The sequence below is a fragment of the Bombyx mori genome, chromosome 10 (assembly GCF_030269925.1).
Source record: "Bombyx mori chromosome 10, ASM3026992v2".
In the NCBI taxonomy this organism is placed as follows: domain Eukaryota; kingdom Metazoa; phylum Arthropoda; class Insecta; order Lepidoptera; family Bombycidae; genus Bombyx; species Bombyx mori.
Genome location: NC_085116.1, coordinates 9,382,477 through 9,408,190, shown reverse-complemented (window position 1 = coordinate 9,408,190; position 25,714 = coordinate 9,382,477). Strand labels below are relative to the sequence as shown.

Below are 25,714 nucleotides of genomic sequence, written 5' to 3'. Positions count from 1 at the left end.
TGCATACCATTAATTTATTTATAACATAAATGAGTACACAATGCCAGAGGCTTCAATGATTCACTTCAATTCATTTTCCAATAAAAAAAATATTTACATTAAAAGATGAAATCAACACTGCAATTCATTTTTAAATTGCTACACAAAAAAAATCATCTTTCGTATGTTTACATTAGAATCACAAATCGTTCGGGAACACACCGTGCACTGGGACCCGAATACTTTAGTTTCCATTCACACATCAAGGGTCCAAACGGGTCCGTGCAACAATATAATGTGCGAAAATGTGTATAATGTGCCAAACGGAAGACATTCATCATGTAACAATTTATATTTTAACTTTTAAAACTTGTTATATATAAGTAACTTTTACAATTTACAGATACGGTTTGAGCACGGCATCTATTGTGAATACTGGTGAGTCGCGCAGGTCGCGCGGACCGCAGTTGCCTTCTATTAACCTTTAAATTCGCTTTTTTTAGTGCTGTATGTGCAAATGTGTTCACGGCACACGAAGCGATAGAGAGCGGTGTCTTAATTGTTTCATCTAACAGACTAGAATAGCTAATTAGAAAATACTGGTCGAATGAGCTTTTATTGAAAAAAAAACTGTAACAGGAGTAAACATTGAATTTGGAGCAAAGAAAATGTAATTAGTTTAACCCTAAATCAATCGATTTGAAACAAATTTCATTTTTTTTTAAACAATGCAAAAACTACCGCAAGTTTTTCAATAATTTTGTTACTATTTTGATTAAGCTCAATATTTGGGACCTTTTGCTCTGTTCTATGAGGAAAATACGGAAGGTCCCCTGATATAATGCGCGCGCATTTTTTATTATTTGCAAAATGGCGAATTTAAAGGTTAAAATAGATCGGTTCATAGTTAAATTTAAATATTTTTTGTTTTCATACATTTTATTCGTACGCGTAAGGTTTATATTCGCGTAAATCGCTTCACACATGCGACACATGAATGACATTTCATCGCTGAACTGACAGCATCGCGCAAGAAAAAAAAGTGTTTAATTTTTAGCGGAGACTAAAATACAACTGAAAATCTCCTAAGGACTTTTGTGATGTTTGTCCTCCTTGGATGGTCATTAGCTACAGACGCGCTACTATACCTGACAGTCCTTATGCAAAGATATTCTGTATTTTATCAGCGCTGTTCGAAAAAATAAAGGATTTGCGCGCTATTGTTAGCTGAGCGACGATTTGAAAAATCAACCGTGTGACCGACGTTTAAAAACAAAAACTAAAATTTGCTATTTATTTACCAACGCAACGGATCGAGTGCAATTGACGAACAAGTGTTACTTAATTTACTGCACAATTTCAACAATACGAATGAGAGAATACAACATCCGGGCCGGGAGTGGTCCATCACCAACAATACTAAGATGTAGGTAAAGGGGGGGGGGGGGGGGGGTGATATCTAATTGATATGATTCATTATGCACATAACAACAACGTTTGTTACATCTAATATTATATTAGAATCGAAGCCGTCTAATTTGTGCACAGCATAAAACAACTAGACAATATTTAGTATGAAAATTTTAACATTTCCTAAAAATCGAGAAACATATCGCGTTACAAAATACATATTACATCCTTAATTTTATCGATTATTAATATAACTATAATACATTGTATCTGATGCTTTATCCTCATATCACACTAACCATTTTGTCAGATATGTCAGTTAAATTCTGATTTTTCCCCATGTAACAATTAATTTGGCTTACATTATGATCTCTTCCTTCTAAACACAATGATCGACCTGCATTTATGATTTATCCGCATTGTCATTTAAATTATATATAAAAATATTCAATAGCTTTAGGGCAACAATAAACAAACACGACTTCTGAATGTTTCAATGTAATTCGTAACCGTCTGATTTAATTTTACACTAATTTGATTGACATTTAAATTCTAATTCAATTTAAAAAAAAAAACCAAGACGCGTATCGTTTATTGCCGCAACGATCACAATAAAAATTATTTTGTGACTTCCGTTTCCGATTTCAATACGATCACTAATTAATAATTAAAAACTAAACGAAAATAAAATCATCGAATACAAATCACGTGTACTTATATCTGTACTCGGCTAAAAGACCGCTATAAAACAATATATAGAAGTAACTAAAAACTAATGTTTTAAAAAAATAACGCGACCACGCGTGAGTATTCCGCAGTAAAGCACATATTTTGTTCGAAGCTGCAACGAGACTACAATTACATAAAAATAATAATAATAATTACCTAATAAAATTATCGATTGTAACTTACAAACGTAAAGCCAGTGGCACTAAGGAGGTGAGTGCGTTCTTGTACACGAGTAATTAAAAAAAAATATATATATATATGACACGAACAGTTCGAGACGGGACCCGCAGAGAGGACCGTCGGACTCGGAGAGGCGGATGTTCACGACAGTTATTGTACAAAAAAAAAGAGATAACTGTAAGCACCTTCGTGTGGTTCACGTAACATATAATTGTGCGCTGAGAGACTAGAACGTGTCATGGAGTTGCTACACACCGCAGGGTCACGCGTACCCTGACGTCAGCGTATACTCAATAAAACTCAGCCTTTAGCACGCCACGGCACCTAAAAAATTGCTATATTTTTTTTATATTTTATTAGACAATGACAGACGTCTATAGAGTTCATACGTAAATCATTGTGTATGATCAACGAGTGTAATTAACGTGATCTTAAATTTTATTTAAAAAATTTCGCTGGCAGCACGTTCGAACTGCCGTGGCGTAAAAAGGTTTATTAAAAAAAAAAAACTATCTAAACCACCATAAAAACAACGAAGCAGCACGACTTAATAATTATTATTTTCGTTTGATTATATCGCACGGCGCAGCGCAGAAACCGTTTCAGATCTATTTAATCATATCTTCGAACTACGCACGTCATGATATAAACACTAATCTAGATGGCAATCAGATATGTCCGTAGAGAATATTCTACTAATTTTAATGAAAATTATTAAAATACGTTTTGTTAAAATAGATTATGTAAGTTTTTCCGAATGAAAGACTATTTAATCTATATAGAGAAGTTAGTTGGTGACTTGAATAATTTTCCGATCACGCGAGAATCGTTGGGTTTTTGTGCTTTGGTATAAAACGTTGAGCGAATCCGTACACGCTATAATAAAATTTACATCCTAATGAAAATGTACGATCTAAAATTTACGACACCTAAAAGGGTTGGACCCGTATGCGTGCTTGTTCAATAAAACGAAAATACATTACGTTCAGATTCAATTATTTAAATAACGACACGGTTCGGATTTAAATAAAAAATAATGTTTAAAAATTACATTATAAAATGAATTAAAAAAATTACAAGGAGAAAATCTCAATGATATGTGAGAACTCGACGGAGTTCGCTTCATTCCTAATTCCGCTAAAGCTAAAAGCATTACGCCTACGTATCAAGTAAACATTAGATATTATCTAGCAACCTACAGTTCGTAACAAATGTACTGCGTTATAACTTCTCATTTCTAATTTGTTAATCGACAAGCAATTTTACACGTCATTTACAAAAACAGGGCTAGGGTAAACTATACAATGATTGGCACTGGCATTCTGGTACGCCCACTGGGACGGAAGCTTTGTTTTATGAAAACATTTAATTATTTTTAATCCGATGTAATAATTGAGAAACAAAGATAATTAATTAGTCAACTGCTCTTTTCAGTTTCATAAGCCTATACAAAAAAAAATTTTTTTTTTTCAAATTGGTCCTTCTATTTCTATTATCACCATCACATCCACACAATTTTTAAGGCAGATGTGAACGATTTAATAATTTTACAAAAAGCTTTACATTTACTATAGTAAAATAGACTTACCAATAAACGGAAAAATCGTTTATTTTCTGAAATTTTAAGAGAATGTGTATTATACTGGTGCCAATAACAGTATTGTTTACCCTATTTCCGTATAAGAGTTCAATATACAATATAATATTTCTTAGTAGTTTAAGAGTTTCATTATGAGATGCAAGATTACACAGTGCAACTAAACTTTAAATAATTTATACGATACTACTACAAAAATTAGCTAGCAACCAAATGTGTTTCTAGTGTAATTAATATAAGTATATGAGAACAATGGCGACAATAGAGACGGCACCTGTTAAAATTGCACCACTCAACATTCTGAGTATTTTATTTTATTATTTAAACGGGTGCATAGAAAAAGCTTAAAATTTTATGCTGAATCAATGACCATGTACGTAACATACATAGGAATAATAAATTATTCTAACTATTGTTTACATACTTTGATTACTACATAACATTTTACCCCTAAAGTACAATAGGAGACCAAAAGGATAATTCATAAAGAAATTTAGTATAAATGAAGAAAAAAAACTGATACAAATCTGAAATTACCTCATCGAGTAATCAAGAACAATATTGTATATTTTACTAGATAATTTACATAATATATATTGGTTTGGGAAAGATTATATATATATATAAAACATTCGTAGAATCAACTTTATATTTTTGCATTGCAAAAACGCGACCGAAGTCACGGTGAGTATTAATGTAAATTGTGAGGTATTTACAAACTCCATTACAACGTGATATGCAAGTGCAAAGCTCTCTAAATATCTTTACATCGTTTAACTATTGTCATTACCATAATGTAACAACTACACGAGACAACAATATTATAATGCTATGTGCGTTCTTAACAAAGTTCGTTTTGGATCTAAAGCCGCACTGTAGTCATATATGAGGCCATTAGCGCAAAAGTGGCCTAACCCACAATTTTTTATATTCAAGCTTATATGACGTATATTGGAATTTATTTAAAATATAATAAATAATGCAAAACCGGCCTATCCATAGTTTCAACCCATAGATAACAGATAGCTTTGTAAACATTATTACTCGAAATTCAAATTTATGAAAATTTAAAACTAATGGCCTCCATACTTGGTAAGCTTAGGCCACTTTTGCGCTGACGGCCTCATATATAGTTAATAGGAGTACGTTTCGCGGCGCACTCGCTACAGAAGGAAAGCGTTTCAGCTGCCCGCACTTGTATCGAATTAGGTACACGTATAAATTTACAATGGATTATTAAACTTAATAAGTTATGCGTTAAGACTTTTTTTTTGTTAACGGCTTTGGTATACTAGTCCCCGGAGACGGATCGTCTCGCAGGTAACGTTCTCAGACGCCAGCAGGATCGCGACGGAGATCTTCTTCTTCGTACTACCGCTTCGCTGTTTTCTATATTCTAAGTTTCCTTCTTCCTTACGTTTAAGAATTACATATTTGTACGTTTACGAGAGAGTTCATTGTCATGTAACGGTGACGGAGTTTTTTTTCATATTCGAGTTGAATCGTTTCATCCACTGGCTTAGTACGGTGCGAATCTGTTGTATCCACTCCTGTATACTGCAGCCTGTAAATACGATTTAGACTTTTTAAATAATTTTATTTACAAAGTAAAGGAATATTTTAAAGAATGTTATCAGACAGGTGGTCGGTATACCAGCAATCTTAATGTAGTATTATTTAAGAAATTTGTGTCCGCTTTAATGTTCGACTCGGAAGCAAAGTCTTAGACTTTGCGCACCAAAACTAATACTTTTTTTTTTTTTTCAAATCGTTCTGTGCATGATCGGTGTTCAAAATGACTGCTTACGTTTGAGTCATGACACGTCATTTTTTTGAGTTAAATTAAAAAAAATACTGTGTTCATAGAGCTCGATCATTACGTAACGCATCAGGACGCAATATGCAAAGGATTCGACAGCACTTCGATTTAATGCTGATGTATTGAAAACGTGAAAGATACATTGAATTTCAGTTAAAAAAAATATCTTCTGAATTTAGGCAAACAATAATATCGCTTTAAATATTATGCTATTTAAGGAAATAAATTCATAGTAGAATCGGTAAATTACACAAGGTTTTTATTGGTCAACTTTCGAAAACTAACGACTCTTGTACTTCTGAATATTCAGCTTACCCCATAGCCAGTAACCGGTCCTATACTGTGTCCTAGGTAAGGATCTCCATATTCTCTGCCGTACCTGAAATTATGATCATTATTGTTATGAAGTTCACCAAAACAACATTTAAACGATACTAAAATCTGTTAAGGAATGAAGGAATTTTAAGTTTTTTTAGGGAAATTATAACTCACGTTACGGGAAAGGGAACAGAGTATCCGATTCCAATCCTCATCAGAAATTTCAACGCTTGTAACTCTAACTATATTAGCCGATTTTAATTATTCATAATATTACTATAAAAGATTACTTTACTATTACATAGGTACTATTTACGATTTATTTTATTTATTTATAATATCATAAATATGAAAGTAACACTCTATCTGTCTGTCTGTCGCGCTTTTACGCCAAAACTACTGAACCGATTTAAATTAAATTTGGTACACAGATAGTGTAGAGACAAGCACAAGTAAGGACAGAGACTTTTTAATGCGGAAAAATGGTTATAAAGGGTTGAAAATTTGTTTGGAAGTATCGTCATTTTTAGAGCTAATAGCTTGAAACTTATTATTTGGGCTGTGGATTCGATATAAATACATATGACACTAAGCTTACACATCAGAATAAAAAAGGCTATAAATTAAATATAGTGTTAATTACCCAAAATATAACGATAGGAGTCAAGTAAGATGGAAAAAATCCGCCATCTGCGTAGGTTTTTTAGTACGCCGCAAAAACCGTTGGAGTTACACATATGTATATAATGTAAAATGAAAATGTTTATCTCAAATAGTCCTACAGAAAAGTCCATGACAGCATATATCTATTATTTGTAAGTCATTGTCGCCAAAATACTGAACGATTACTATAAGAAGAGGAAAGATTAGATTTTTTGTATATTAAGTACGTTCTTTTTTTATTGTGTTTGTTACTATCAGGACCAGACTTGTTTAAAAGAATATTCAATAAGATCAATAAAAAATTACAGTTCACGAAGCGAAGCGAGGGCGGGTCGCTAGTTTGTTATAGTTAAAATTCTCATAATACGACATCAGTTCATTATTCAATAGTTTCGTTACATTATTTATTCGGTCGAGTATATAGTATTTTTGTCTTCCGGTATTGGACAATTTCCAAATTGTGGGAAGCGACAACGCAGACGTCCAGCAAGAGCATAATAAACTGAGAGTTCGTTCGCATTTAGCTCCCAAATATAATAAGAACAGATCGATCGAAATCCCAAAAATTCAAGAGTATGCGTGCCTCGCCGATTCGGGAACAAATGTGTTACTAGCAAATAATGGTATGCACAAAATTAAAGGAAAACCGGCACCCAAAAAAAATTTTAGATTTCTTTTTTGACGGCAGAAGAGTTTGACATAATTAATGGGTGATTAGTGGAGTTTTTATAGACACCTTCAATAACTCTAAATCAATCTTGAGAAATGAGTTATGACAATATTGTATAGTAAAAAAACTACTATAATATCATTTAAAACCGAAAGTTTAATTTGTTTGAAATTGACTGAACCTGTGTAAGTTTACAATAAATCCTACTTACCTCGCCTGATAATCGAATGAAAAGAAATTCGATTTTTCAATTACAAGATGTTTCCTAATCGTGGTGGTTGTTCGTGATTACGTGTTAGGTACGTATTTTATTTATACCTGCAATTGTTATATATAATAATAATAATAATAATTGCACTTATTTACTTCACAATAGAGATACAAATAAATTTTCAATTAATATGACATAAAAATTCTAATTCTAAGCAATATTGCAATATATTATACTAGCACAGTGGAGATAAAAAGGCCGCGGCTCAGCTTTGTGATAGCTGAAACTATCGCTGTTATTTTACCGCTGCCTGTAATCTTAGTCTATAAACTTAAATCTAATAATACCTAAATTTAAAAATATGTGGCATAATCTACAGAATCCCTGCCTCCGCACTTTGCTGTTTAAGTGGAAATTCCTTATAAAAGTATTTGAATATATGTATATATATTTATTATTTTTATACCCGGATTATTATAGGCATAATCGATACAGCGGACGTAATAATGTTGAAGATATATAGATAGAGTAGTGTTATAGAATATAGTAAGAGCGGTACAGACGTGGCGGGCACGGGCGCGAGGGCGGTGGGCGCGGGCGCGGCGGAGACGGCGGCGGCGGCGCGCGCGGCGGCCCCGTAGTTCGCCGCCGCGGCCGCCGCCAGCGCCGAGTGCTGCGCCGACGTCAGCGGAGACTTCAGCAGGGGGCTCGCTGCCGCCGCCGCGGCTGCTGCGGCCTGTCGTCGTCCAACTTCATTAATTACTGTTCTTATATTTGAATAAGCCAATTTGTGAGAATATCACGTTTTAAAACTTTCTTCGGATTTGGATCGGATGAGTATAAGCATGAAAGGATCTATTTAAGGTGCTTTTCCCAGAGTGTCCAATATATCGTTCCGGTTCATTGGCTTTTACGAATCTGATTGAAAAACATAATTCAGCTGAATCTACTCCAATATTATCCATAAAGACGGGCACAGGCATTAGATAATTCCCAATCTCACCGAACCCTAGCACTGTTAACGATCGAGCGGACGTCTCGGTCGAACAGTGAGCCCACAAACCTATCGGATGTCAGATCGATTTGATGAACCGGAGCGATTGATGTCGTCTTCATTCTTCTGAACTTCGTATCACCCTATGAGGCCAGAATAGAAAGCGAGAACGATGCAGAAGATAAATGATGTAAACGCACTATGATAATAATATGTCAAAAACAATAAAAATTACCACATTTTATTTACAAGAAAAACGTACGTACGACATGCTGCGTTTCTCTATCTATTTTACGTACAGATTTGTGGTACATTTCTCGGCACAATATCGAATTTATAAACACTATCGGATTGCGCCTAACTACGACAAGTTAATATGAGCATGCAGTGATAAAACAAATACACGAACTAAAGGCGAAACTATAGTAGTGAATGAATAAAATAAAATATATATAAAAAAAAAAACTTTTTTTATCTAATCTACTTTAATATAAGATCGTTAGTATGATTGGTAATGAAGTTTACAATTTGTGGGCTCAATGTTCACACTACTCGGGGCATGATACGATTAGCGTTCTGTTCGTGTCGCAGCATCAGCGTTAGCCTAAAACTAAATCACCCACCACAATACCAACGGTCAACAATGAAAAGAAACAGTAAGCAAACCGCGCGACCGAGCCGCGGCCGCGCTCGTGCGACTTCAAATCGGTTACCACAACAAACAATGTGCACCCCGCATTACTGTGGATTACCAATCAATATCAAATACTTCGATACGAATAATATAAAGGAGCAAACAAAATCCCAAATCACTCCACGACGAATACAAAAATTTTATAATACGTTTTAGCGCGGTGGAACATGAACCAGGAAGCGATAGAGATACAGATAAAATCGCATAAAGATTTTTAAAGTCTAAATGCGTGTCGGTTTACCTCGGCTGCCGGCTTCGCGGCCTGTAACAACATATGCAATGTCACCACAGCCATATAAATGTTATGCCAACATATTTGCGAAAAATAATAATAATAACAATAATAATATCCTTGATGATTATGTAAATCACAAAACAAAAGTACTATTAAGCTGGATTGATATCAGAAGGTACTTAGGACTCGAGATTCTCGAAGAACTATGTTACCCTCCTATCATCCGTCTATAGTAGCTATAATGTCATTTCTGGTGTTTACCTTCCTCAAGAATCGATTTCATTTCCTATTTACGAAAATTTGATCGGTCGTCTAATTGAGTATTAACAGACAACATTACATTCAAATAGAATAATTGAATTTATAAAATAGCACTTAAACTTCAAAGTGAATTGTCACCAATTATCACGCCCTAATCTAATGTCAGTTTAGTAAATTGTCTACATTCACATATTTCTATGTATCATTTACCAGTGATGTATATTACATGAATAATTAACATATATTAAATTTGGAATCATTTGGTTTAATTGTTATAAACTCAGGTAGCGCAAATTATCCCCCTTAGCTTATTGTATATTCAATGACATCGCATCTAATGAGTAAACTCCAGTCGCGCAACCAAGCTGACACGCAATTTTTTTTTCATCTAAGCCCCCCCACTAATCTAATCAGAGCCCTACTCTTCCCAATTAGGTTATCAGTTCGTTAGACTGTAGGCTAAATCAAACTTTAATATGGACACATCGTGAGCCCTACATGGTATGATAAATGAAAGAAGAAAGAGAGGAATATTCTCTATAGACATATAGAAACAGTATACAGTACCTGTAGTCTGTAGTTGGAGTCAGCTGTAGCGGCTGCGGCTAGGAACGGGTCGTAATAAACACTGCAAAGTAAAGTGAGTAACATAGACGTATTAAAATAGGAAAGTTTTTTTTTCTATACAATTTACTAAATAAATGTTGGACAGCAGCAAACTTTATATCTATGGATAATAGTAGTTTAATTTTACATATGTAACATTTTCCTAACATATTATTAAATACTGGATTATATAAATTTTACGCTAACAAAAATAAAATAATTGGTTTGTACAAAACACTACGGCAAATCAACAAAAGTTTTCGGTCAGCGAGCAGGTGAAAAAAAAACTCTTTTATTATTAAACCACAGAGCTAAAAATACAAATGTATTAATACTACCTACGGCAAGTTTACTTTTGCAAAGCAATTACTAGTTTATTGTAAGGAAATTAGTTACGTGTGAGCACTACACAACATACTGTACAATTGTTAATGTTTTTTTACAGCACAGAAGAAATCATACCGGTGTGGAGCGATAGGGATTCGGGAGGTATTGGATCAGTGGAATAAAGGGCCGGGCGGGAGTACTTGACCCCTGTTGATGTCAAAGTTCATAGTCAGTGGACAATCCTCACTTTAAATTACAATTTATTGTTTCTGGACATCATCCAAATTAACAACACAGTTAGACGTTTCTTAGGAGAAATTGGATATCTCTTTATTAAATTTTAAATATAGAATAAATAAAAACGAATTGAAAAATTTCAGATTTTTTTATAGATTAGCAGTTTTTAATATCAGTGAAAATAATATGAAAATTTTTAGTACAATCGCTGCTGAAAAATTATCCGACAAAACTCAAACAAAAATCAAGGTCGTACGCTTTTTGTGCCCTAAATAAAAACATACTGTCCAATATTTTTAATTTCTTTATATTAATTATTTAATTTCTTTATACCGCGTATTACTTTATTATTGATTTAATTGCAGTTCGTTTATTCGTTCGTGAATGGGAGGGATATGCGGGGGGGTGGGCGGAGTGCGGTGCGCGGGTACTCACGGTGCGTAGGCGTGCAAGTGATGTGCGTAGGCGGCGGCGCGGGGCAACAAGGCGTGCTGTGCGTGCGGGAGGGTGTGCGGTGCGGGGCGCGGGGAGCGGGCGCGCAGCACGGCCGCACCTCGCAGCGAGCCGGCGCCGGACACTGCATGCAACACACGGCCACTACTGACATGCGAGCTCGACACGGTTACCTGCGGCGCTGGGCGGCGCGCGGCGTCAGCACGAGCGGGGGCGCGGGCGCGGCGGCGGGCGCGGCGCTCAGCCACGGCCACGTCACGCCCGACACCCGCAGCCCTGCGCACACACTCACCACCTCACCTACCGTACCTTCTCAGCGCCGGCACAGGCATTCTACTCCCAGAGACCCGGAGCTCGCTCTTTACGACGCGAAATACGTCACAGAAATGGGTTTCGGAATTTCGACTCTCAGGTAGGTACCCAATAAATAAATAAATAAATATTTACTAACAATCACGCCATGTTAACTGGTCCCGTGATAAGTTCGTAAAGAACTGTGTTACAGGTACCAGTTAACGGATATAAATGTAAGATTTTTATTATACATATATTTAATATACATCCATAACCTTCCCTTGGCGGGATTCGAACCCGCGACCCCCTTGTGTAGTGACCATGTCACTTACCACTACACCAGACGGCCGTTAATAATACGGGAACGGGATAAATACGGGACAGGTTCTTGCTGACTTAAATAAACTATAAATGCTCAATAATACAACTCTGATAGGGCGATGAATCTAAACGAATGCATGATCCCACCACATCAATGAATTAATGATCTAATTATTGTTTTCGAAATTGTCAAATAGTAAATATTCTGAATACACAAAATAAAACATTTAATTACCAAATGGCGAGGTCTCACCTTCGGGCCACTGCACACACACTGAAACAAAATAAACAAGTTCACGTTCAAATAATACAAAAATGAAAAATTACATCGTCTACATATTCGTTTAACTATAAATCAATTTTACCTAGCTACATTCTGGTACTACGGAATCGAAACACGAGCAGTGCAAGACCGAGGTTGCATAAGTTCCAGCTATACTCAAGACAGAATAAAGACAGACCAATATATAATATATTAAATTATGTTCACCTAATTTAAAACTAGCAAGCTTTCTAATCACTGATCATAGAATCAAACGCATTTTAAATTCCACCTATGTATGTATGTAACAGGCAATCATTGATGCCCGGAGACGGCCCAATGTTCGAGGTTGTGTTTCTAAAGACACAAAATACATTATTAATACAGGATTTTGTCTGTATGTATTCAATATGGGTTCATTCATTCATTCATGTCAATGTGGGTGAGGGGCCGTCTCCGGTCGTCGACGTTATCATTCACTAAACAACATTCACCTAGTTGCATTCAGACACACGAAGGTGAAGCCACATGTAGCTAATATTCACATTTCAATATGGACAACATCGATTTTTTTTTACAGCTCTCACCCAAAGTGGGCACTGATCCGTTCCTAGCCAGTATTACTGGATGGTTTAAAAAAAGAGAGAGAAAAAAAACAACTCAAAAATCACATTCATCAAAGTTCAGTTTTATTTGAAAATTATTCTAATTAAATGAGATTTTGTTATTAAATGCTACATTTAGGACTAAGTTTTAGTGTGTCAACTATAGACCTATAAGTCTGCGAATGTCCCTTGAAGGAGGTTATTTTGTACAAATCGACATATCGGTGTTCGACTTTCGAGCATCTCGAGCGAGTGGAATGGGAGTCGGACCAATTGAACAAAAACAACTTACCGTTTGGAACGGTTGGCGGTTTCTTCGTTTGTACCCGCGCTGTCGCGTTATTGACCTATTTTCAGAAAATGTCAGGTCACAATGAGGTCTAATCAACTTTAGGGCACCAGTCTAACTATCCCCAATGTACGAGGACTTCATTACAGATGTGCACTAAAGAATTTCTATCGAACTAAATTCTTCTGCTTAGTTTTGACTTCGATTGCTTTTGACTTGTAACAATTACCATGAATAGAAATATTTAATGATTCCACTTCCATTACGCTCCAAAACTGAAGCGTTATTAATATGAAAAATAAATTTTATCAAGTTCTAACTCGTATCGGATCACAATGTCCTAACGTCCACCAACCATATCGTTGAGATTTCCCTATTAAATTAACATTAATAGGTGTTTTTGTTTCACATAATCTCACATCCGCACCTTATAATAATCCATACGCTACGGGAATCGAACCCATAATTTGATTATCCACTCTGCCGAATATTGGTTAGGTACCAAAAACATTTAATATTATTAAAAAAAAGGAATACTACACCGGAATTGGTCCCCCTGTACCGTACCCCGCCGGGTACGCGCAGTATTCGATTTCGTCAAAATTGACTAAAGGTAGAATGGAACTATATTTGTTATTGCAATCTTACCTCTGCACTGTCAGTGCCTGTGACGATATGTTTCGTTCTACATTTCCCTGTGAGACTCTCTGAATCGATCGGCATTATAAATGACCGTCTAGAGAGTAAAGGGATAAAATAAATAAGGTTTGTTTGTGGATTAAAGGTCGGCGTACTTAGTGCTAATAGTGCGGGGTCGAGCGCGCCCGCTAGCATGACAGTAACTACAGAGCAGACGAGCGCAGGTTGCGGAGGGCGGTGGGCGGTGGGCGCGGGGCGCGGGGCGTAGGAGCGGGATGTTATAAGTTACATAGTGCTACGGATGGTATTCATTGAGTCATGCACACCTCTATCTTTCTGCCCTCAACCACGGTGCCGTGAAGACGCTCTCGTGCTCGCTCCGCATCACCACTATTTGCGAATGTTACAAAACCGAATCCCTGCATGCAAGACAGACAAAACATGCATTAAAAACAGCGTCGCTCAAAAAACAACGTGCAACAAAAATTAACATTTATGCATTGCATAATTAATAATTTTTTTTTAATTTAAATAAATAAAGAAAAAAATATCTATTGAAATATCGAGAGGATATTACATAATTGATTCATTGAGTACGTTGATACTTTGAGCGTAATTCTAGCGAATGGGTACACATAATAAGCTTTCGGAATTAAAATACACAATAGAATTACTGTCCGACCTACTGTTACAAATTAACTAAAGATATATATATGTATATATTAATGCCTAAATATAAGACTGGGAATTGATCTTTAAACGATTTCGAAGATGCTGATTTTTCTTTTGATTTCACCAAATAACTTATTGTGTGAAATGTTAGCTGCAAATTGATCTATACACGTAATGTTCACCGATCATGCAAAATCTATTTCTAATCGAAACTAATAAATTATGGCCGACCGCTTCACAAATTAAAAGGTTGTAACCGACGGCCGTCAAAAATCTACGAATACGAATTCTATACAATATAATGTTAAGGGCCACCGAACTAATAGTATAACATTCAACAAATCACATAATATAACTTACGCGCGCACATAAACAAAGCTCGTCATAGCTACCGGTCACCGTTGGTAGCTTTAAAGTGCGTTTAATTATACAGTGGCCAAATTATGACACGTCTATATTGTCTTCTTTCGGTTATTCTTTGGTTAACCCAAATACTGATTCGAATGTTATTAACTATAGCATACAAAACACAGAGCAAGATGTCTCATCAAAATCTCAATTAAAATACACGTGCTTAAGACAAAGGACGCTACTGTCAATAAGTGGTGATAACCCATAGATACAAAAAGCAGCTAGCACAGCACACAATACAGTGGAAGAGACGAGTTGTGAAAAGTGGCAAACATTTTGCTGACCTTACGGAACGCTTATACACTTATAAAAGCAATGACAGCTCTATTATTACCATTCTGGGTGCAAGTATTTGTAAACTATGAGCTGGGCAGAGAGAAAGAGTCTTATTTGTTTTAGCAATAAGGCTGCGGATCGTCCGCTAGTCACGAGGTCAATGGCGCCCGCAGTGCAACGAATCCGTTCAATTTGGGAGACGCAGATTTTGACCCGAAGACAAGAAGACAAGTGCTATACAATACAAAGCTCAACTAAATGATGCACCTTAGTTACTACAAACAATAGTTTACACTTTACGGCTATAACATCGTATTCAGGGATCAGCGGAATTTACATGCCCAAAACTAGTAAAAATAATGTCCCCTTGTTAGAAAAGCATATATGGTTGAGTTGTTTATTAATAAGAACAAAGTGAAAGACAAAAAAGAAGAAAATCTAATACATTTTAATATCTCGTTTGACTGATCGCCCAAACTATACACATATTTGTAGACCTGTACTACTACTACTACTACTAGTTAATACGCTCATCGTAATGTGAGTATTATTGAGACGCAGCTCGGTCATGTGAATGCACACAACTATAGGGGCAGTAGCGGTAGCTGCTAGTGCGACAGTTAACAAGAAGTAAGGATGGGAATAGTTTGGACGATAAAATATTTATTAGTGATGAATAATAGAGCTGTCCCGGCAACATGACTTAGGAAATCAGCTGTTATAGTGACGATGCATCATTCTCTAATACTGCATATCCCAATGTGAGGCGTTCAAGAAAAAAATAACTTGGAGCTATTAATTGAAAAGAGTAAAATACTTCTTGACATGAGCGAGCATGGACTACTTTAGGGGGCGGTCACCAAACTGACACAAGGAAAGCGTAAACACGAAAAAGCGTTCAATCCAATCAATTGTAAAAAATATCTTCATTGTCTCAACATTTCACGTTTAGCATTTACAGTGAGAGTTGTTTTTTGAGTATCATAAAATGTTTCATTAATACAGCATATTATATCATTCTCACCCATGACTTACTTCGGTTTGCGGATTCGGTTTTCGTTTTCATATAAAAAAAAAAACTACCGACAACGACGACTGAAGTATGTCATAAGTAATAAGTTTAAAGTATAAAATAGACAATATTATTTATTATTCAATGATAATATACAATGCTATTAGATATACTGCACCAAACATTAAAACCAGAATATGCTATGAAAAGAAGGTTTTTTAAACAAAATTATTGATTATTAATTTTACTAAGCCCATTTGCCTTTAGAATTTGTTAAGCGAAGATTAACAAATTATTCATCAAAGAAATTTAATGTTCTTTTAATGTGACTGCAACTTAAAAGGATCAATTATAAATATGTATTATCTAAATAATTTCGTAAGTAGATATTGAACTTTTTTACTTGTAGGTCACAGTTCACATTGAAATGATTAAATTATTTTAATTCATTAAATAACGCAAGGGAATGACTTTTACTTGTAAACAATCTAACAGTTTGGGCAGCAATTACAGGAATTTCTTAAGATCTTTGACGCTACTGTTTTCATACAGAATGAAGTAAATTATGAAACAGCGACAAAGACCTTTTTATGGACACGAATGAGAAGAATATTTCCCAAAATTAGAGGCGCTCAGAGTACCATAACGAAATGCGTAAAACTATTTACTAGTAGTTATAATGCTTGTGACTTTATTTATCTTCTTCTCATTCATGTGGAACAATCAAAAACAATAACCAACACTTTTAAAACATTATTACATTTTTAAAGCCTAATATATTATAGAATTTTACACTGCAATAATATTGTCAGTATGACCATTCAATATATAATTTTATTGAATTTGGTTATTGTTTCTGAAACCTCATTTCGTTATTATAAATTTTGACTCAAGAAATAGCCATGATGAAATTCTTTCTTGTACAGAATTTCAGATGGCCATTTCGGGCATATTCTGTTCCAAATAAGCCATTGCTTACCTTCGATCCGCGCTCGTTGAAGATAATTTCTACATCAAGTATTGTGCCATATTGCTGAAATATAAAACGTTACATATTGAGATCTAGTTGCCGACTGGCGCTTCGAGATTTATAGCTAATAACATGCCATGCTAGAATCGGAAACAAACGTACCCCAAACATATTTCTGAGGTCGGGATCTCTAAATCTGAACGGTATGTTGGAGACGTGTAGCCGCTTTGGTTGCGAGGCTTGTGACATCGGCACTAAAGTCTTCTCGGGTGAGGTGGCCACGGATGCATTTGCGTTTGCGACAGCCGCATTGACAGCGGCGGCCGCGGCGTGGGCGGCTGCGGTCTGCTGAGCCACAGCAACGGCCGCCGCCTGCTGTGCTACCGCGGCTGCCACGCTGACCGGCGTGTTTTCTTCGTTTGACTCCCCTTCGCTTTGCTGGAATTATTGATTTATATACTAAATTCACTGTCACGATATTGTAATTACACAGTAATTTCCGACAGCACTGAAATATCATATTCTAAAGTTTTTTTTGATGTGAAACTTCTTTAGAATCGTTGTGATTTCAAACTCGATGAAATCAAAAAATAAGTCCATAGAGACACAAACACATAAATGTATAGGATTCAGCCGGCGAGAGAATGAGATAGAACACATTAGACGTTCTCGGTCTCCTCTTTGTGCGATTCTTCGTAGCATCCCCACTATCGTCTACTAAACATTGTCCATATGTATGCTCCTGTGTAGTGGGATAGTCACTATATCTATATCTTATTTATAAGTTTCACTTCTACCGTGTGTGACTTGCACACACACACACACACACACACACTTTTTTGTTATTAGTATTTTTGCACAGCACGCAATGGAGAACACAAAAATCAATTGATGGATTCGGTATCAACGGTCTCAGGGGAACGCAGGGTGCAAATGTCAGCTGCGTTCGCGTTGAAAAATGGCGTCTTCCGTTGCATTAAAATAACGAGTAGGTACCTTGTCCTTAAAATCGAAGAGCAATCACGTTAGGCTTTTAGTCGATTCGCGATACAAATGTTTTTAAAAATGCTTTGTTTATTAGATTTGACCAGCGTTTAAGTTTTGGATTGAGTGGGTTTTATATTTTTAAGTAGTTGTTGTGTAAATAAACTAAGTTTGTGAAAGAAGTTAACTAGTGTTTTGTAGCAGCAATAGCACGAGGGACCATGGAGTGATCAAGCTCACGACATATTCGATGTTAAGTGATTACGGGAGCACATTACAATTTGAATGCCGCAATCCACCTTGAGGCATGAGGTCGAATTCTCTACTGTGTTTTATAAAAGATCGTTGTGTTCTAATTAAATATCCAGACGGCGAATTTTTTTGTAAGATCTGAAATTTATTATTGAAACTCAAAAATAAATTATTATAACTTTACAAAAATAAACGAAAATACGTGACACAATATTAAATGAGATTATAATATATTAAAAGCGACACGGCGAAATAATGACGAAGTTGGCTATTTCCAACCTAAGCCTACACAGTTTTATATAAAAATTCACTAGGAATGTTTTATTTGCGTTTTTCGGTTCATTTTATACTAGTGACGACCCAACTCGTCCACACTATGCTCGGCGGGTATGTTCGGCTTCTTCATATACATCTAGGACTATACGAAACACGTACGTAATTTAAGTACAAGTCTCGTGAAGAGTTAAGTATTATGATCATACATATAGAGAAACAATTAACTGTTATTTAATCGTTTGTCTGTCAACAGATATTGATTATTAATTGGTTAGTTAGCTATGGATGAGCATCAATAAAGATTGGAAATAGTAACTTTTTTTTCCTAATGTCCACAACAGAACGAAATAGAAAAAAGTATTATAAATACTTAACATGTACCATCTGTTTTAACAGATTCAGATGTTTTCCGGTCTGAAGGGCGGGACAGTCGTTACTCCGAGGCAACTATAAGAGTTAGATTAGTGTTACAATGTTCCGGCGGTAGTTTCTGGGATTCCAGTAAAATAATAAAGAAACATGTTATGCGGAAGTGGTGGTACTTACTGAACTATTCTGGTTTTCTATTGAATTCTGATGCTGTGACTGAGGTTGGGGTGAGAAATTGTTCGTCGAGAGCGCTGTCGATGTCGGTGGACCTTCGCTTTTAACTAGAGGTGGTTGTGAAGAGGGCGTCGGGCCACTTGCGTCCGCCTTCACTCCCGCAAGGGCATCGCCATTAGCGGCAAATTGTGCAGCCGCAGCCGCAGCCGCCGCCGCCGCAGGGAACGGGGTCGCCATACCCGTCCCCACCATATGCTGAAAAAGTATAAAGTAGTATGTAGCATGAGGTTTTATAAGAGGCTTATTATAAATCACAAAGTGAATAACACCGTCCATCTTGAAACACGAAATGGAAGTTTGGTGTTGTGGACATTATTACTGCAAAAACTTATATGGCTGGGTTAATAAGTAATAACAGAAAGAAGAGCTGGAGATAGAAAGAAGCCGGAAGAAGATAATTGAGAAGGGGATACTGTCATTATGGAAGAATCAAAGGAGCGTAGAAGCAGAAACTAGAAGTAGCCGGTATCGTGTACCCATATGATGAATAGCCAGATGAACTATTAATCTAGGATATTTTACTGTGACTACTATTACATTTATCGACTGTCTATATTAGAAAGATCAACGAAAGGGAAGCTAATATTAATATTCCTTGAATAAGAATTTGTAGAGCTTACAACATTCGAATAATATTTACAATGACAAGGACGCATTACATAAATATATTGGAATGTTTGTGATTTTGTAAATGAATATATGCTAGTCTGATTTCTCAATAACATGAGCATTAATATAGTTCTGAATTTTAAAACTGCAGTCTCTGTCGCATTGTCGTATTCCTCAGTTAAATATTTTCTAGTCTCACGGACACGATTTCGGCGGGTTATGTACTAATTCTGTCGTAATAAATAAACAAGCTTTAGTTGATGTTTCTGGGCTATGAATCGAAATATTGACGCAAAGAGCACGTGCCAAAATATTTGTTTCTCCACGGACAGTCTAAGTGGTCAATATTTTATCTGCTGGAATCGAAAGAATTATATCCTAACATTTGTTTAATGTGTATTTTAGCGAAAAATATGCGTGTATGAATTGAAACATATCTTTGATACTGGCCACAATTTGGCGGTGAGGCTGAATTTTTTTTAAGGCTGTCTGCTTCAAAATAAACTTTCAACTAAAATTTGTTTGAACAAGACAGTATACAGGTTAGTAGTACAAATACAGATGACTAGCTTTTACCCACTAGCTCGCGCGCGTGCTCAAGAAAATGTGTTAGTGTAGTTTCCCGTGCAAACATGTTCGGGATGAAAGGTAATGTCACTCTCCTGACCTAATATTATCACTTTAAAATCACGTCAATCCGTAGGATCGTTTTGACGCGAAAGAAGGACAAACAAACACATTTTCACATTTATAATATTAGTATGGAAGTATGGATATTTATATGGAGATGTTACAACACCATTTATTTTGAAACTCCATTTTTTACGTTGGATTTTAATAGTGATTGTTCTAAGCCCGTTGTCCGAGAAGAACTCATTCTGTTTAGCTTTATTCAAGTAATCTTACATGGTATTTGTCCAATGGGTTATTAATCTAGAACTACAGCCTCGAAAGCCCTAATACCTCAAACTACTTCTACTTCTATGTACCATATTCTCCTAACTATACTCCTAATTTATTCTTTGAGTACTAGTAGTAGATTGTGTAGTAAGCACACATTTTACATTGATACTAATCATCATAGGTATTGTCAACACCATTCGAGTAATTTGATTGACTTAAAAATGGCGGAGCCGGAGATAAGATAGCGCCTACAGTTTCACATCTCTCATGAAGATATTAAATAGTTTGTTTCTGTGTAGGGGAGTAATCTCGGGAACTACTTATGGGACACCTGTGTGAACTCAGCATCCGTGCTTAGAAACATCGTTCTAATTTAGGTGTGTTCAAAGATTTTCATTAATAGTGGATATTTGTGACACAATTAGCCGGAATGCCAAAATTAAAACAACCAAAAAATGTCGTGCCCACATGCTTTAAATTCTTTGGGAATAAAACCGAGAATCATGCCTCCCACGATCAGCAATCTTACCTCACATACCTTATCTTTTCATTGCCACTTCTAACGGCCGTTTTCAATAACCTATCTATCCCTAGTTTCGGTTACTAAAGATAGACAAATCTATATTTTTGTCCTTACTTACGTTCCAATAACCTATCGACGGGCAGCAGTTCCTATCGGATTTATCTATCCATCGTCGGGAGGACGGATAGCCAGCTAAAGATAGAACGCTCATACAAATCGTGCTTACTTCCGTTTCAATATGAGTTTTAAGTAACTCTCCGGTAGGCGGCGCTATCTCTAGTATGGGCATTCGCTTATCTGTCAAAATCGGCCGGTTACATGTTTATCTTTCGAAAGTAAATCGCTATAATTTAATAATTGTTTCTCTTCATATTGGCATATTGTAGCAGTGATGATAGTGATATGGAATTATTTCTAATGATAATGGATTGTGATGCAGATAGTGATAGTGAGGCCGATATCATATGGTTAGGAAAATAAAGATCGTCTGAATTACATGGCGAAGATCAATAATTACGAATTTGACTATAGATTTCTGAGCAAAGGTGTTGTGAATGAATTGATTAATTTAATGAGACCATATTTGAGTGTAACGTCAAAAAGGTAAGATAAATTTTAACCATAAAAGTACTCGTTATTACAACTTATATTTGTTTATAGCAATAGCAAAATTATACCTAATTTTTGTTGTGTTACAAAATCACACTCAACAGGAATTCTATAATACTGCTGGATTCCCATGGTGCCCTAAATGACATTCATATACTAATACAATAACCTGGTAGGCTATTTACCTTCATTCTTATTACACACTGATACCTCTACATTTTATATTTGTGTTACAGATTCAAATATAGGAGAGGAATTTAGAAATAGAAAAAGAGTATTTTGAATGTGTAATTTGTGTGCAATGCATCATTGATGTTTCAAAATGTTGTTGCTTGATGGCCTGGGTCTACTCATGATACAACTATAATTAACCATTCCGATTGAAAAGGTATTTCTTATTTATATTACCTTATTTATATTATTATTATTATATATTATTATTATATTTTTATTTATTTATATTATATATTTAGGTTTTTTTTTTTTTTTTTTTTTTTTTTTATTGCTTAGATGGGTGGACGAGCTCACAGCCCACCTGATGTTAAGTGGTTACTGGAGCCCATAGACATCCACAACGTAAATGCGCCACCCACCTTGAGATACAAGTTCTAAGGTCTCAAGTATAGTAACGACGGCTGCCCCACCCTTCAAACCGAAACGCATTACTGCTTCACGGCAGAAAAGGTGTTTATATTAATTTAATATGACACTATTATAATAAATTATATACATATCAAGAGAACATTGATAACAAGGTGGACTTGGAAATTGCTATTTGCTTGCCGATAGAGGCTATCCCCACAACCCTATCTTTTAACGTGATTAATTAACCCACATACTCAATCGGAACAATTTAAAATGAATCACATATTAAAACAAGAAATACTACAGAGAGGTAATCTTTTTTTTTAGTTAAGAGCTTGTTATACTGTATTGTAAAATAATTTAAGCGAATAATGTATAATTTTCAGATGCATTGGTGTTTGTAAAAGAAGACTCCCTGTACATCATTGAAAAGTAGATTAAAACTAGAAAATATGCAAGCTGTTATTATAGCTGCCATGCTGCATAATATCGTTAGAAGTATGAATTTAGAGGAATTAGAATCAGAAATTTCAGTCGCAGATACATTACAGGAAAATAATATAATTGTTCGTAACAAATTTTCAAAACTTACATCTGAAATACAACTATGTACTTATAAATAATTGCTTCCAAAGATAATTTATAAAATAAACTCCAAAGATAATTTGACTATTTTTTATTTTCCAAAATGATAATTACATGGTAGTTAGTACATGCAAGATATTTAATTTAGAATTTGTACATCTACTTAAAAAACTATCTAACATAAAATTATTATTGCCTACTTAATTTATGAAATTTAATATTCCTTTTAAGTAATTTTTAATTTTTTAAATTATCTAAATCTAACAACTTTTGCTACAACGATCTCCTCTTCTTTATTTTCCAAGTCAAGTCTCTTTTTTGCTATTAGATATTCTGCTAATGCATTGTCCCTATGCTAGCCTTGCATTTCTTTTCTTCCATCTTGTTTCCGCTTGGCTGTAAAAGTGTTAAAAATATTATATGTGACCTACAACAATGTGCATGCTTTATCCAAAATTTCATCTGCAATCCTTACCACCTCCAGCCTGTAACAAAGAGCATAATTATTTCAAATACTACGGCAACCTGAAGAAAAAATCATGTTTATCAATGTGTTATTAGAGACAAACAATCAACTAATTATACTAACCTTACTAAGGTTGTTTCTTATGTTGCCGTAGCGTTCTTTAAATTTTCCCATTTTAGTCGAAGCTGCGATGGAGTTCGTGGGAAACGACGAATCGACGAATTAAAATCATTTACAAGGGTTTGCCAAGCCTGCTCCTTCAATTTATTGTTTGTGGCATTTGTTGCCTTATTATTGAAATGCCGCCACAAGTTCTGCTAGAATCATCGTCTCATCTTTTGTCATGGGTGCTGCCTTTCTTGACTGAAAAAGATATATTTTCTAAACTTGAACTCAAAGTTTTCAAAGTAAAATTATTATTATCAATGTAGTTCATAGATACTTACAGAATTCATTTTATTTCACTGTAGCTCTTTAATTATAAACACACTTAGAATTATAAACGAAAGTTTTAAAGCGTTTTGGAGGTAAGTCATCATCTAATATAGTAGGTAAACAATAGAAAAACAAACAAAAGAAATTGATCACTGCTTATTGGCAAACGGACTGTCAAAACGTTTCGTTTCATAATTTCGACTAGGATAAAAATAGCAATACGTCCAATTTAAAAAAAATTACATATGTTTTTATTACTTTTTGTTATAAACAAATGTGTTTATGATAGTCTACAATATGCTGGTTAAATTATAGTTATAATTTAGAATAAAATAAAATAAGTCTTGATCCTGATGTTGTTTCGTATTTGTAGTAGAACGAAACGTATCAAGAGGCTCGGATAAATCGGAGGGAAGAAGCTATCTACTGTTGGTTAAAGAGAGATAGCACTTATCCGTGATTGTGAAACGCAAACTAAGGACAGATACGCTCTTGCTGATATTCGGAGATAGCTATCTATCCGAAAACTCAGATACGTTATTGAAAACGGCCGTTAATAGAAACCGTTTGGATTATCCAAAACAGATACGACTGTAACATAACGGTGGCTTTGTAAAGACACATTGGACTTCGAAGATATTTAGGGTATTAAGTAAAGATATACGTTATGAGACAGAGAATATACACACTACTATTTTTTTTTTATTGCTTAGATGAGTGGACGAGCTCACAGCCCACCTGGTGTTAAGTGGTTACTGGAGCCCATAGACATCTACAATGTAAATGCGCCACCCACCTTGAGATATAAGTTCTAAGGTCTCAGTATATTTACAACGACTACCCCGCCCTTCAAACCGAAACGCATTACTGCTTCACGGCAGCAATAGGCGGGGTGGTGGTACCTACCCGTGCGGACTCACAAGAGGTCCTACCACCAGTAAATTTATTTTAATAAATATATTATATATAGCAATTACAAATATAAAATTAATTTTATAATTGCTTTATCGTTTAACAAAATATTATTTATACCAAATAATCCGATTTATATTTAAAGGCCTAAAAGTCATCAAAAAACATCTATCTTATTTATACACGTAGGTATGAGACAATTAAAATAATAATTGTTTAACAATAATTCAGTTTGATTTCCAACTCTTAAGTTTTAAAACATGGAAGCACGAGCTTGAGCAAGTAACTTGGCTGAGTACGAAACGACAAATTTGTCTAATAACGTCTGTCGTGTATTAGCTCTATTTGAAATTAGAGGCCGGATGTGCAAAATTAGAAAACGTTTATTGGACTCAAATGAATTGTCTGGGCCTACTCGTGCGAGAGTAATGTGTGTGACTTAATAAAGCTGTATTTTGATGGAATTACATTAGCTTATCTCAAGGTGGCTGTGATGATTTTTACATATTATGTAGCTTTTGAGTTAGATGGCTACATACTTTACGGATTTTATCTGTGAAAAATATTTTTAATTTAATCGTTTACTTTGAATACTAATTCTAAGGTACCTTTTTCACGCCTACTGCACAATAATTTTATAGAGCATTTTATTTAGTTCATAGTTATAATACTAGGGTAAAATTATTTAAAAATCTCGGCATCATCACATAAACGAATAGGAAAAAACCCTGGGAATTTTTAAATTTTAATTGAGCACGCTAGGACGGCTCTAGAGTACGCCGCGAACGATGAAGTACATGTGCGCGGCTGTCTCGGCGCTCTCTTACATTTTGATGCT

General features: G+C 35.3%; 1 protein-coding gene and 2 long non-coding RNA genes across 11 annotated transcripts in view; 1 reads left to right on the top strand and 2 right to left on the bottom strand.

The window, feature by feature from the left end:
* LOC101735780 (RNA binding protein fox-1 homolog 1-like) overlaps window positions 1–25,714 on the bottom strand; it is a 47,201-nt gene continuing 21,487 nt past the window's right edge. For 2 of the 8 annotated variants that reach the window (XM_062670656.1, XM_062670653.1), the window contains 11 exons: window positions 19,193–19,444; window positions 17,297–17,572; window positions 17,144–17,197; window positions 14,120–14,212; window positions 13,158–13,212; window positions 12,234–12,272; window positions 11,366–11,507; window positions 10,328–10,388; window positions 8,140–8,312; window positions 6,030–6,093; window positions 1–5,459 (listed from right to left, as the gene is read on the bottom strand). In XM_062670656.1, coding sequence (XP_062526640.1) covers window positions 5,415–5,459; window positions 6,030–6,093; window positions 8,140–8,312; window positions 10,328–10,388; window positions 11,366–11,507; window positions 12,234–12,272; window positions 13,158–13,212; window positions 14,120–14,212; window positions 17,144–17,197; window positions 17,297–17,572; window positions 19,193–19,444 — 1,254 coding nt within the window. In that variant the 3' untranslated portion in view covers window positions 1–5,414. Of the gene's footprint in view, window positions 5,460–6,029; window positions 6,094–8,139; window positions 8,313–10,327; window positions 10,389–10,828; window positions 10,901–11,365; window positions 11,508–11,556; window positions 11,660–12,233; window positions 12,273–13,157; window positions 13,213–14,119; window positions 14,213–17,143; window positions 17,198–17,296; window positions 17,573–19,192; window positions 19,445–25,714 lie in introns of those variants that run through there. The other 6 variants (XM_062670659.1, XM_062670655.1, XM_062670658.1 and 3 more) reach the window with 4 other exon arrangements.
* On the top strand, window positions 20,220–23,142 carry LOC134199528 (uncharacterized). 2 transcript variants are annotated; one of them, XR_009974064.1, is made up of 3 exons: window positions 21,263–21,887; window positions 22,130–22,281; window positions 22,865–23,142. It is a non-coding gene; the product is annotated as an uncharacterized LOC134199528 (long non-coding RNA). The 2 variants fall into 2 exon arrangements; XR_009974063.1 differs by having other exon boundaries at window positions 20,220–22,281.
* Window positions 23,020–24,149, bottom strand: LOC134199527 (uncharacterized). The gene is made up of 3 exons (XR_009974062.1): window positions 23,976–24,149; window positions 23,653–23,892; window positions 23,020–23,548 (listed from the first exon to the last, which is right to left on the bottom strand). It is a non-coding gene; the product is annotated as an uncharacterized LOC134199527 (long non-coding RNA).